The following is a 13697-nucleotide window of genomic DNA, read 5'->3' as shown; positions in this document are numbered from 1 at the left end:
TTTAAGTTTTACTTTTTGAAGAGGTTAGAGATTATCAGAACTAAATGCATGCATTTTGATCTTGCTTTCATAAAGCTGACCACCAACCGGAGGACATAAGCCAAGTTAAGCTTAATACAATTTTGAAGCTACTTGTGTTAGTGGGATGGGATTCCTTCCTTCATATATTGAAATTATGCATCCACATTCTGTGCCATGTAACTTCACAGTGTCTTCTCTTATGGCTGGGGCTCATTTTCCTGCTCCATTGATTAGGGGATTGTTGAAATGACTTGCTTTAGTCAATAAAACATGGATGAGAATAACAGTGTGCACACTGTCAGCAGAAGCCTGAAGGAGCATTTTGTGTTTCCACGTAAGCTCCCATGCTCCTGTGATCCATGAATAAAAGAGCGTTCAGCAAAAGCTGTTTTAGCCTGGGTCCCAGAATGAAGATAAATGGGGGAGGCCTGAACCTGAAAGAAAGTCTGAAGGTAAGACTGACCCAGGCAAACCCAACTTGAATCAATTGAGCTCTAGCCAACCTGCATGCCAGGGAACATGAGCATTTGTATGTAGTGTAAGCGGCTGAGATTTTGACATTGTTCGTTACTTAACAAAATGAGACTAATCCAGTTCTCAAATGACTTTTAGCTGGAATCATTTTTCAGCTTTTTAAATTGCAGAATGTGTAGAGCTGAGTAGGGAGAATTAACATATTGCTTTCACAAACGTGACTACACTTGTACAAATTAAACATTGTGCAAATTAAAGATTGTGTGATACCCTTGACTAGATCCTCATGCACCAAAGTGTTTCACATGTTAGCTCATTATCTCTATTTCTTGGCTTTAAAAAAAAATCAATTTTCTAATATTTAATTACAGATCTATTGGGTTTCCACAGGGAGGATTGAACGTACCAGTGATGATAATTTCAAAAGGGGTGGTTTATTTTGCAATTGTACTAAATGATATGTTAAAACTGAGTAATTCAATTTCCTATATCAAGGCTTATAAATTCACAACTGAACTATTACATTATTATTTAATAATATCACATTAAGATTATAATTTAGATGCCATAAATCTTACTAACTCTATGTTTAGAGAACCATAGAAGATTTAGATGGTTTTTCTTTCTATTTTTTCCATATGTGCAATATTGTATTGTCCTAAATAATGAGTGTTTCATCTTGATAAGCTTTAAGAGGCATATGGCTTAAAAGCACTGGAGGTCTTACTAATATACTGATTCTGAATCTGTAGGTCTTGGGTGGAGACAGAGGTTCTGTATTTATGAAAAGTTTCCAGGTTATATTCAGCTTCATGGAGCACACATTGAATAGCAAGGTCTGAGAATATTTCTTGAACAACAACAACAAAAGCCCCAAATATATATCAAAGACAGATGGTTTAAATGGCTATATGCACAACATTTAAAAAAATCCTTAAAGGCTTAAGAACATAGCCTCTTTCACAGATATTTTAACTAATATTGAATGTAACTATATACTATTGCTTTGTTAAGTAAATAAATATGTGATTTTCAATGAACAGTTTTCTTTTGCTATAATTTCATAGTAGCCAAAATTTATATATATAATAAATCAATTATTTATGAATATTAAAATTATATATGAATATAAATGAAACTGTATTAAATGTTAAAGGCATATTCTAACATGATTGGTGATAATAACCTTGCTATGTTAATTCCTGAGCTTGCTTTTTTTTGTTCTAGTTGGTAAATAAAATGGAATAGAGAGAAAAAATAATCTTCCTACAGAAAAATAATTCATAACTAATTTTAAAATATATTTTTATTGATTTTAGAGTAGACACATTTTTTTTTACTCAGTTTTCACACAGCAATATATGGCTCTGAGGGTCATGTTCTACAAAACCAAAACCAAAAAATCTCTTACATCCCTGGATATGAAACCCCTAAGATGTCATTCTACTATTTCCTTCTATGACCACACATCATGTAACTATGGCTCTGTATTCTGTCTTATTCTCTTTTCCTGCCATCCTTTCCTCCTGAGTTTCTGACGATTTTGTGTTCATGCATAGGCATGGAGATTAAAGGTCTATAGGGGACACCTAAGTATTTTATTGATAATTCAATATTTGATAAATACCTATTTGTTGTATATCAGGTCATCACGATATACCCATTCTTGGAATTTATAGAAACTCTACTCAACACCAGCTTGTTTTATCCCTAATTGACAGGTACTTTTTTTCTCCCTCTCATGTAGTCTATTCAATCTCTGACAAGGCTTGTTAATTTTTCAGGAAATAAAGCTTGTCTCTTTTCTTAATTCATCATCTCACTATCTTAGTCTGGCTTTTTTCATTTCTTACACATCATTGAAGTCTTCTCATTTCAATCTTGCCAAATAAAACCTTCTTTACACTGACAACAAGTTACAATAAAAAAGTCTGAACATGTATTCTTCTATTTAAAACAGTTTTAAGACTTCCCATTACTATCAGGATGATATCCAAACTTCCAAATCACAAATGGTTTGCTTCAGCTTACCTTTCCAAACATGCATCTTACTCCTTCATCCTCACTTTCCACAAACTATAGTAAATTATTTTAGTCTCTGAGTACATAAATGATTTAAAAAACACTTTTCAATAGATAAGAATCATCTTCTCAAAAATAGAATGCAAAAGTAGCAAAACCAACAAAATAATAAAGCTATAGGAACAATCTTAACAATAAATAGGAAATATCTATGTGAATGAAACTTACACTGCTAAGGAGACAGAAAAGAAGTTTTGAATAAATTTGTTTTCATAGGAAGATTCAATGTTATAGCTATGTCATTTCTTCTTATTCTGTATATTTAGCATGGTCTAAATGAAATAGGGTAAGTGGATTCTAAAGTTCATATGGAAAAATAAATTCTAATAATGTCAAGAATGTTCTAAAATGTTAACTTATGAGAGAAGGGAAACTATAGCAAATAATAAAAGAACATAAATAAATAATGTACAGAATATAATAAACAGACGAGGTGCTCACTAATTATGTGGCATAGTTTCCTAATATTTTTACATTTCTAACTATTAACAAGTAGGATACTCCTGAAATAACCTGACCTTATATATTATGTTTCTGGAAGTTTTGACTGTAGTAATAATGCAGTGTTTCCCAACCTTCTCTCATGATGAGAATCACCTGGTGGAGTTGTTAAAACACAGATTCCCGAATCCCAACTAAGAAGTGCTAAACTAGAATTTTTGAGAACATATAGGTAAAATTGCATACCTAACTTAGTGCTCTGTATATAAAATCTGTCTTAGAGCACTAGTTAAGTATACAATTTTACCTATATGTTCCCAAAAATTCTAGTTTAGCACTTCTTAGTTGAGATCCGGGAATCTGTGTTTTAACAACTCCACCAGGTGATTCTCATCATGAGAGAAGGTTGGGAAACACTGTAATAATGCATCACTTTTTGATAGTCACATGCTATCTTGTAATATCAGTTTCTCTTGTCTTTAGCCTATTCAGCTGGGGCCACTGATGCTTCTCACCTGCAGGCACATACAACTAAGCATCCTAATCAGTTCTGAGTTTGTTTTATCCTACTTCCTCAAGTGATCAAGTTTGTATTCTTGTTAACTGGGGTTATGCCAGAAACAAATCAATTTCACTAAAAGAGAGATGTTGGCAAGAAGCCAGGAAGGCTGGTCAACAACCTTAATTGTTCTAACCACTCACCCTTTAGTTGAGACATTGTTAGCTGAAGCAGCCTCCACCTTGTTTGTCCCATGTAAGTTTCTGTTATTTCCTGCCTAAGGGCTACATGTAAAATTCTGTTTATCTTGCCTAAGATGTTTTCCCCAAAGCCTCAATAAAAGAGATGTCAGAGCTAGAGCAGGGAGTAGTTCTCCCACTAGAGTTGGACTACCGCCTGGCCCCCCATATCGCCAAATTGAATATTTAAAAAATATATGTTTTATTGATTTTTTTTGATAATAGAATATTGTTGATTCAAATTTGGGTTGTGACTTTTATGCATTTTATTAATGAAGTATATTTTACATTGGATTAAATTGCAAAAGCTCTGGTAAACTAGATTGAAAAATGTGCCTGGACATAATTTGTAATGTGAAATATAATATGTAATGAGTTTTTAAATAACTTGTATTTGGAATTTTTTAAAAATATATTTTTATTGATTTTATACAGAGAGGAAGAGAGAGGGAGAGTTAGAAACATCAATGAGAAAGAATCATTGATCAGCTGCCTCCTCCACATCTCCTGTAAGGTCAGGCCTGTTTCTAACTGCCCGGGAAACGGCCAAGAGATTGCAATCTCAACCTTATGTTTGCATTTCCCCAGGCCAATTTGCCAATTTCCCCAGGCCAATTTCCCCAGGCCACCTGCGTGTGGTTTCTGCCTATAAAAGCTTGTAACTAACCTCTGTTCAGGGCTCTCAAGCGGCAGTCTTTTTCTGGACTGCTGCTTGTGGGTCCTTGCGCAGCGCTTGGAATAAACCTCCTGCTCTTTGCATCAAGACTCGGGCTCTGCGTTTGATTTGGGGTCGCCGCTCGTCCTTTGGACCGGGGGTCTTTCAGGCCTTACATTCTGGGGGCTCGTCCGGGATCGAGCGGCCCCCCCTCAAGCGCAGAACCGATCTTGGAGGTAAGGGGGCCCCCGACGGGGAACGGGGAACGGGAGGGTTGGATTGTGTGCGGTGTGAGACTTTGTTTCGGTTTCTGTTTTGGCTTTTGTCTCTGGTAACGGCAGGTTGTCCGCCCTCGTGAGAGGGGGGCTTCTCTAGCTCAGTCGGTCTTGAGTTAGATAAAACTGTCAGACTGGGGGACGCCCCAGTAAGGAGGTGATCAGAGAGTGCTGGTCGCAGTCGGGAGTTCGGCAACGGGCTGTTCTTTGTCCGGCCGAACAGCAGGTGAGGGCCGCAGGTTCGGCTGCCTCATTCAGGTTTCTGGTTTCAGGTTCTGGGCGCGCACTTTCGGTTTGGCAGCCGGTCGGCGACTCGTGGGAGTGGCCGGACAGTGGCTGGTAGACGCCTGGCGGTCTCCAATCAGGTGTTGGGTTCGAGTCCCGACAATCAGGTGTTGGGTTCGAGTCCCGACAATCAGGTGTTGGGTTCGAGTCCCGACAATCAGGTGTCGGGTTCGAGTCCCGACAATCAGGTGTCGGGTTCGAGTCCCGACAATCAGGTGTCGGGTTCGAGTCCCGACGAAGATCGGATATTCCCTGGTTCTGTCTGGGTTTGGAGTCTGGAGACTCCCTGGTTCTGGTCTGAGTGAGTGAGTGTTTTGTGAGTGTTGAGAAAGTGCAGCCGCAATCAAGTCTGTCTTGGTCTTGTGGGCCCGGTGTTTTTTGTGTGTAAGTCGTCTGTTTTATTCGTGAATTTGTTGTCCTTTTCTTGGTTTGAAGTGGGGCAAGGGGAAAGTACGCCTCTCTCTCTTACCCTCTCCAACTGGAACGATGTTGAGGACCGGGGGTTCGATCTCTCTGTGAACGTGAAGAAAGGGCCGTGGCAAACGTTCTGTTCCTCTGAATGGCCCACCTTCAATGTTGGGTGGCCAGCAGAGGGAACTTTTGACCTAACCATGATTTTTGCCATCAAGGATATTGTTTTTCGCCCAGGAACAGGATCTCATCCGGACCAGCAACCTTACATTATTGTCTGGCAGGATTTAGTTCAGAACCCCCCGTCATGGGTCCGTCCTTGGTTGCCCCCGCGAAGCCCACGGATTCTGGCCCTTCAACCCTCACAGGAACAGCCAAAGAAGCCGTTGGTCGACCCGCAGACGGATCTTCTCCTCCTTGACTCTCCGCCCCCACCCTATTTTCCCTCTCTTGCTCCGGAGCTTCTACCTGCGGCCACGGCTCCGTCCGCCCCTGCTTTGCCCTCCGCCACGGCGGCTGGCCCCTCCCAGGGAACTAGGAGCCGAAGGGGGCAGCCCACTTCCCCCGACTCTACTGTAGCCTGTCCCCTTCGGGCGTACGGACCGCCTCCCCCGTTGCCGGGCGACGGAGGGCCGGCGCCCCTCCAGCCCCTCCAGTACTGGCCTTTCTCCTCTGCTGATCTGTATAACTGGAAAACTAACCACCCTCCTTTTTCAGAGGATCCCCAGAAATTAACCGGGTTGGTGGAGTCTCTTATGTTCTCCCATCAGCCCACTTGGGATGATTGCCAGCAGTTGCTCCAGACCCTTTTCACCACGGAAGAGAGAGAAAGAATTCTGCTAGAAGCTCGGAAACATGCTCCCGGCCCTGACGGGCGACCTACCCAGCTCCCCCACCTGATGGACTCCGCTTTCCCCTTCACCCGACCTGATTGGGACTACAACACGGCAGAAGGTAGGGAGCGACTGACAGTCTATCGCCAGATTCTAGTGGCCGGCCTCAGAGGAGCCTCGCGTCGGCCCACCAATTTGGCTAAGGTAAGGGAAGTCCTTCAGGGACCCACGGAGCTCCCCTCAGTCTTCCTTGAGCGACTAATGGAAGCATTCAGGCGGTATACACCATTTGACCCTACGACTGAGGGGCAGCGGGCTTCGGTGGCTATGGCCTTTATTGGCCAATCTGCTTTAGACATCAAAAGAAAACTGCAGCGAATTGAGGGATTGCAGGATTACACTTTGCAGGACTTAGTTAAGGAGGCAGAGAAGGTGTATCACAAAAGGGAAACGGAAGAAGAGAGGGAACAGAGAAAGGAAAGGGAAAGGGAGGAGAAGGAGACTAAACGAGAAAAGAGACAGGAGAAGAATCTCACGCGCATCTTGGCAGCAGTGGTAGGTGATAAAAAGCCAGAAGGGAGAGGTAAGGGTAGACAGATGAACCTGGGCGATCGCCTCCCACTCGACCGAGATCAATGTGCCTACTGTAAAGAAAAAGGACACTGGAAGAGAGAATGCCCAAGAAGGCAGAGGAAGGAGAAGGAAGCCAAGACCATTTTGGCCTTTCATGAGGACAGTGACTGAGGGGGACGGGGCTCGGAACCCCTCCCTGAGCCCAGGGTAACCATCCAAGTGGAGGGGAAACCAGTAGAATTTCTGGTGGACACAGGAGCACAATATTCTGTCTTAAAAGCTCCCTTGGGGCCGATATCTAAGAAAACTTCTTGGGTCATTGGGGCCACTGGTAATGAGCAATACCCGTGGACGACTAACCGGACTGTAGATCTTGGGACTGGGGCCGTCACCCACTCTTTCCTTGTGATACCAGAATGTCCAGCCCTGCTGTTGGGGAGAGATCTGTTAACTAAGATGGGAGCTCAGATCACTTTCACCCCAAAGGGACCAATTGTGGGGCAGACCGAAGCGGAGGCAGTCACACTTCTAACCCTCCACTTGGAAGACGAACACAGGCTGTTTGAATCCAGGACGTCAGGGGAACTCTCTGAGGAAATAGCCAGATGGGTAGACCGGGTCCCGGGAGCATGGGCAGAAACCGCTGGTATGGGGAAGGCCACCCGACAACCTCCTGTGGTGGTCAAATTGAAGGCATCGGCCACCCCCGTGGCCGTACGACAGTATCCCATGCCCAAAGCAGCTTGGGAAGGGATAAAGCCCCACATACAGCGCCTCTTAGATACGGGAATCTTAGTACGGTGCCATTCACCTTGGAACACTCCGCTCCTCCCAGTGAGAAAGCCTGGCACCTCAGACTACCGACCTGTTCAGGACTTAAGAGAGGTTAACAAGAGGGTGCAAGACATCCATCCCATGGTGCCCAACCCTTATAACCTTTTGAGTACCTTGCCGCCTTCCCACATTTGGTATTCGGTGCTGGACTTAAAAGATGCTTTTTTCTGTCTCCAGTTGCACTCAAACAGCCAGGGCATGTTTGCGTTCGAGTGGAGAGACCCTGACTCTGGGGTTACGGGGCAACTGACCTGGACTAGACTTCCACAGGGATTCAAGAATTCACCCACCATCTTCGATGAAGCCCTTCATCAGGACCTGGCACCCTTCCGAGCTGAGCACCCCGAGATCACTCTCCTCCAGTACGTAGATGATCTCCTGGTGGGGGGGGCCACGGAGGAAGAATGCCGAGCCGGTACTGAGGCCCTCCTCCGAGAGCTCGCCCATCTGGGATACCGGGTATCCGCCAGAAAAGCCCAACTCTGTCGGCGAAAGGTGACGTACTTGGGATACACTATTGAAAAGGGACAGAGGTGGCTGACGGAGGCCAGAAAGAGAACCGTCACCCAGATCCCGAGGCCCCAGACCCCCCGTCAAGTCCGTGAGTTCTTGGGTACGGCAGGGTTCTGCAGACTCTGGATTCCGGGGTTTGCAACACTCGCTGAGCCTCTCTACCCCCTCACCAAGCAGGGAAACCCGTTCGAGTGGGGCCCGAAACACCAGGAGGCTTTTGACGACATCAAGAAAACCCTGCTTTCAGCCCCAGCGCTAGCTCTGCCTGATGTCACCAAGCCCTTTACCCTCTACATAGATGAGAGAAAGGGGGACCGTTACGGCAGCCTCCGGACAGGTGGATGTCCAATGCCAGAATGACCCACTACCAAAGTCTCTTGTTGGACGAGGGGAGAGTCCAATTTGGGGCCCCCGTGACATTGAATCCTGCCTCTCTGCTACCAGAAGCAGACTTGGAAAAGAGAGAGATTCTGCATTCCTGTCAGAAGATATTGGCTGAAGAAACGGGGGCCAGGCGGGATCTCAGAGACACACCCCTACCCGGGTCCCCCCTCACTTGGTTCACAGATGGCAGCAGCTACCTCTCAGACGGGAAGAGGAGGGCAGGAGCCGCAGTAGTCAGCACGGATGAGGTAATCTGGTCTAGCAGTCTGCCAGAAGGCACCTCAGCACAGAGGGCAGAACTCATACACAAGCCCTCAGGTTGGCTGAAGGAAAAAGAGTCAACATCTACACTGACAGCAGGTATGCCTTTGCGACTGCTCATGTGCATGGGGCCATTTACAGACAAAGAGGACTCCTCACCTCAGCCGGAAGGGAGATTACACTGCCCAGGGCACCAAAAGGGGACGTCTGAGGTGGCGGAGGGGAACAGGAAGGCAGATGTTGAAGCAAAACAGGCTGCATTGGGACTAAACATCCTGCCGCTAGCAAAAGTCCCTTTGGACCCTCCTAGGTCCTTCTCTTACTCCCCAGAAGAGGAGGGGGAGATGGCCAGAAAGCCTGGCAAATACGTCAAGGATAAGTACGGGGTCTGGAAGGATAAGGCAGGTGGGAAGATAATCGTCCCTGAAGAAATGGCAAAAACTTACCTCGAGCAACTACACCGCCTCACCCATCTGGGTCCAAAACATCTCAGTGCTACCTGCCGGGCCCTGGATTACTCCATCCGAAAGCTCACCTCCCTGGCCGAGAGAACTGTCGCTAGCTGCAAGGCATGTCAGCTAGTAAATTCCCACCCCTCGCAAGTCTCTCAGGGGAAAAGGGAAAGGGGAAATAGGCCGGGCAGCTATTGGGAGGTTGACTTTACGGAAGTCAAGCCAGCCCGGTATGGTTATAGATACCTTCTAGTCTTTATAGATACCTTTTCAGGATGGGTTGAAGCTTTTTCAACGAAGAGCGAAACGGCAACCACAGTAGCCAAGAAGATTATTGAAGACATCTTTCCCCGGTTTGGAGTTCCAGAGGTAATTGGTTCAGATAATGGGCCGGCATTCATCGCCCAGGTAAGTCAGGAAATTGCCAAGGTGCTGGGGATTAATTGGAAATTGCATTGTTCATATAGACCCCAAAGTTCAGGACAGGTAGAAAGGATGAATAGAACGTTAAAAGAGGCTATGACTAAATTATCCTTAGAAACTGGCGTAACAGACTGGACAGTCCTCCTTCCCTTTGCCCTATTCCGTGCCCGGAATACGCCCGGGCCCCTGGGAGTAACCCCTTTTGAGATCCTTTTCGGGGCCCCACCACCACTCACTGCTGACCCGTGGACCATGCACACAGAAACTCACGCCCCTCAATCCCTGCTCGCTAGGTTGAAGGCATTGGAGACGGTCCAAAAGGACGTGTGGGTCCCTTTGGCTGCCGCTTACACCCCGGGAGAGCTCAAAGTACCACACCAGTTCCAGGTTGGGGACTTTGTCTACGTTCGTCGTCACCGGACAGCCAACTTGGAACCCCGGTGGAAGGGACCTCACCTCGTACTTCTGACTACACCCACCGCCATCAAGGTAGACGGCATCGCCTCCTGGATCCATGCCTCTCATGCCAAACCTGCACCACCGCCTGACGATGGATGGACTGTGGAGACTGCTTCAAATCCCCTCAAGCTTCACATCCGCCGGCGCCCTGCTCCTCCTGAGTACAAGGAGTGAGGCCTGGCGGTGTGGAGGGGCTGAGGTTTATCTAACAGAAGAGAGCCGGTTTCACTAACCCTAGCTGTCTTGCTGGGGCTAGGGGTAACCGCCGGGGTGGGGACTGGGACAGCAGCTTTAATCCAAACCCCACAGTAAGCTGGAAGAATCCCTGACCTCGCTGTCTGCGGTAGTATTACAGAATAGGGGGGGGCTAGACCTCCTGTTCTTGAAGAACGGTGGCCTGTGTGCAGCTTTGAGAGAGGAGTGTTGTTTTTATATAGGTCATTCAGGCATGGTGAAGGACTCTATGGCCAAACTGAGAGAGAGACTAGACAGGAGGCAAAGAGATAGAGAAGCTCAACAGGGGTGGTTTGAAAATTGGTTTAATCGTTCCCCGTGGCTCACCACCCTAATCTCCACCTCATGGGGCCTTTGATTACTTCTAACCCTCGGGCCCTGTATCGTAACTGGGCAAGGGGAAACAGAATATGAGTTCCAGGGTTGAAACTCAGTCCTGAGAAGAGGAGGGAATGTAAGGTCAGGCCTGTTTCTAACTGCCCGGGAAACGGCCAAGAGATTGCAATCTCAACCTTATGTTTGCATTTCCCCAGGCCAATTTGCCAATTTCCCCAGGCCAATTTCCCCAGGCCACCTGCGTGTGGTTTCTGCCTATAAAAGCTTGTAACTAACCTCTGTTCAGGGCTCTCAAGCGGCAGTCTTTTTCTGGACTGCTGCTTGTGGGTCCTTGCGCAGCGCTTGGAATAAACCTCCTGCTCTTTGCATCAAGACTCGGGCTCTGCGTTTGATTTGGGGTCGCCGCTCGTCCTTTGGACCGGGGGTCTTTCAGGCCTTACACTCCCACTAGGGATGTGTCCACAACCAAGGTACATGCCCTGGACCAGAATCAAGCCCGGAACCTTTCAGTCTACGGCATGACTCTCTATACACTGAGCCTAACTGGTCAGGGCATATTTTGGAATTTTTTAAGACTTTCTTCAGAACATGCTCTTTCTATTACATATTCTCACTGGTGATCCTTTTATTTCAGTGATTTCCTTGACACCATCAGTATAATGCTGGACAGCTCCTTCCCATCATTCCTTCTTTACCTGAGAGGCCTGAGAAACTCTTCTTAAAATTTCTTAGTCCCTGGTACCCAGAAATTGCCAAGAATGTATATTTTGATGACCAGTGAAGAGACTTAGGGTGGAACTAAATTGTTTGTCATGTGTATGTCTATATGTTTGTGTGTATGTAAGAGACAGAGAATGGGTGAAAAAAAAAGCATATTTGTGTCATTTTTCTCTTTCCTATGTAATTTCTGTGCATTTTACTCATGTTTCCATGGGTTCAAAATAATCAGAGAAAAACCAGCTATGAAATATTGAAGTTAATTAATGTAATATACACTGGCCAGATTATTATGATCATCCATTTATTTGCTCGACAACTACTTATTGCATACCCACTCTATATCATACACTATTCTAGGGCACAAGTGAGCAAGATATAAAGGGTGCTTCCTTTTGAAGCCTTCTTTTTAATAAGGGAGGTAGACTCCAAGTCAGTGTACAAGCAAATATGTAAATTATTATGATATGCATTTCCAAGGCCACACATAAAGAGAAGTGGCAGAGAAAGACATGGCTGTGTGAACAGCTGAACCACAGGAAGATCTTTCTGAGAGGATGGCATTTAGGAGGAAAGAGGGCCTGGGCACCTGCAAGGTGCTGTGGGAACACAGGAGAGGGAATTCACTCCGACGTGAGCGGACAGAGGCTTCCTGCATCAGAGGTTCTGATTGGGAGACTTATAAGAAGTAACATCCCTCAGAGGAGGGAAGGCAGGAGCAGAGGATGAGTAAGGGAGAGCAAGTTTATGGAGTATGCTGCGAACTACAAGCTGTATGCCATGAGCCATAAGCTGTTCAATTGGGAGGCCAGCGAGTGGTACAAAAGGAGATCAGAGAGAGGCTTGGAAGCCTTATTGTGAATTTCACAATAATCATAGTCAGGGTCTGCTGTCCTTGGCAGCTGTATCTCCTGGTGTAAGCGTGCGACTTTTTAATGTAGCAAGCTTCCCATTTCAGGGGCAAAGCTGTCTTTTTAGCTTCCTGTCACAGAAAAGACTTCAATGAGTTTACAAGAAAGTGTATATTGGGGAAAGACCATGTGGGAAATGGGAACAGTGGGAAATTGAGATGGTTTTTCAAAAACACAGAGAAGGAGTGCTTCACAAGTCTAATCAGATTGGAGCCTTTCCTTCAGGCATTTGAGGATAGAATAATGGGTAAGGGGCATGGAGGGAATGCCAATTCTTGTCTTTTCCTGAGGCAGAGAGGTTCCCAGTAACTTTATCTCTGTCACAAAACTAAGTAGTTCATTTATTTGACAAAATATTTGTTGGACTACTGAAGTTGTTTTAGTCACAGTGGTGGGTGTTATTTTTTTCTGTGTTTTTGTGTAGTGACTTTAAAAGGTTAATGCTCTCTAAGCTAAGGCTGCGCATGATCTTTTCCTAGTTAGACTTACACATACAGGTTCATTGTCGTGATACAAATATAAACCTGATTAGTTGTGGAGCTGACAGAAAAATTCCTCTTATTACTATTACTTTCCTTCATACTTAGGAGCATTTTGCCCTGAACTACAGTGGACATATTATTGAAATGAGAGGAGAAAAGAAGAAAAGAGAGAAAGACACTTGATAAGAAATAATTTGCTTTTGGTATTCCTGTGCTTTGCAACTGCTTTAGTAAAGTTTGTATTAGACCTATAAAATTAACACTATAGTCAAACAACTACAAGTTACAAGAAGAGGAGGAGATACACGTAGACAGACACTGGGAAGAAGGCATGCGGCCATGGAAACAGAGATTGGAGTGATGCAGCTAATTGCCAGGCACCACCGGAAGCTGGGACAGAAACATGGGGCAGATTCTCTCTGAGAGTCTTTGGAAAGAATCAGCCCTGGTGACAGTTATGCCACAGTAACAAGCAATCCCAGACATACTATCTCACTACACATCCCTTCAAAGTTGACAGGGGTTCTGTACTGCTTCATTTTCAACCTGAGGTCTGGGATAAAAAAGCAACCAATTGTTTAAGATTGTTCATCATCACAGTAGACAGAAAGAAAGTAGTGAAGTGTACACTGGCTCTTCAAACTTCTGCACAGAAGTGATGTAGGTTGTTTCTGCTTGCCGTTTTTTTTTTTTTTTTTTTTTTTTGTTTTGTTTTGTGTTTTTTTTTTACCATAACATGTCACCTGGGCTTCCCTAACTTCAAGTGGGCCCTAACACACAATCCTGCAGTGTTCCAGGAAGAAGAGAAACCAGAGTATCTATAAACAGCAGTAATGATACCATATAGAGGTTCTATTTTTGTCCATATTATACAAATGAAAGCATAGAAATCTTATGTAAATT

General features: G+C 45.1%; 1 protein-coding gene across 1 annotated transcript; it reads left to right on the top strand.

Annotated features, from left to right (window-relative positions):
• Window positions 1–291: 291 nt before the first annotated feature.
• Window positions 292–10288, top strand: LOC118724343. Its single transcript, XM_036447532.1, is given in 5 exon segments — window positions 292–355; window positions 5407–8450; window positions 8453–8819; window positions 8822–8957; window positions 8959–10288. Coding segments are annotated over 5 exon segments (4941 nt in total).
• The last annotated feature ends 3409 nt before the right edge of the window (window positions 10289–13697 follow it).

The sequence above is a fragment of the Pipistrellus kuhlii genome, unplaced genomic scaffold (genome assembly GCF_014108245.1).
Source record: "Pipistrellus kuhlii isolate mPipKuh1 unplaced genomic scaffold, mPipKuh1.p scaffold_m20_p_1, whole genome shotgun sequence".
Lineage (NCBI taxonomy): Eukaryota > Metazoa > Chordata > Mammalia > Chiroptera > Vespertilionidae > Pipistrellus > Pipistrellus kuhlii.
This window is presented reverse-complemented; position numbering and strand designations above follow the sequence as displayed.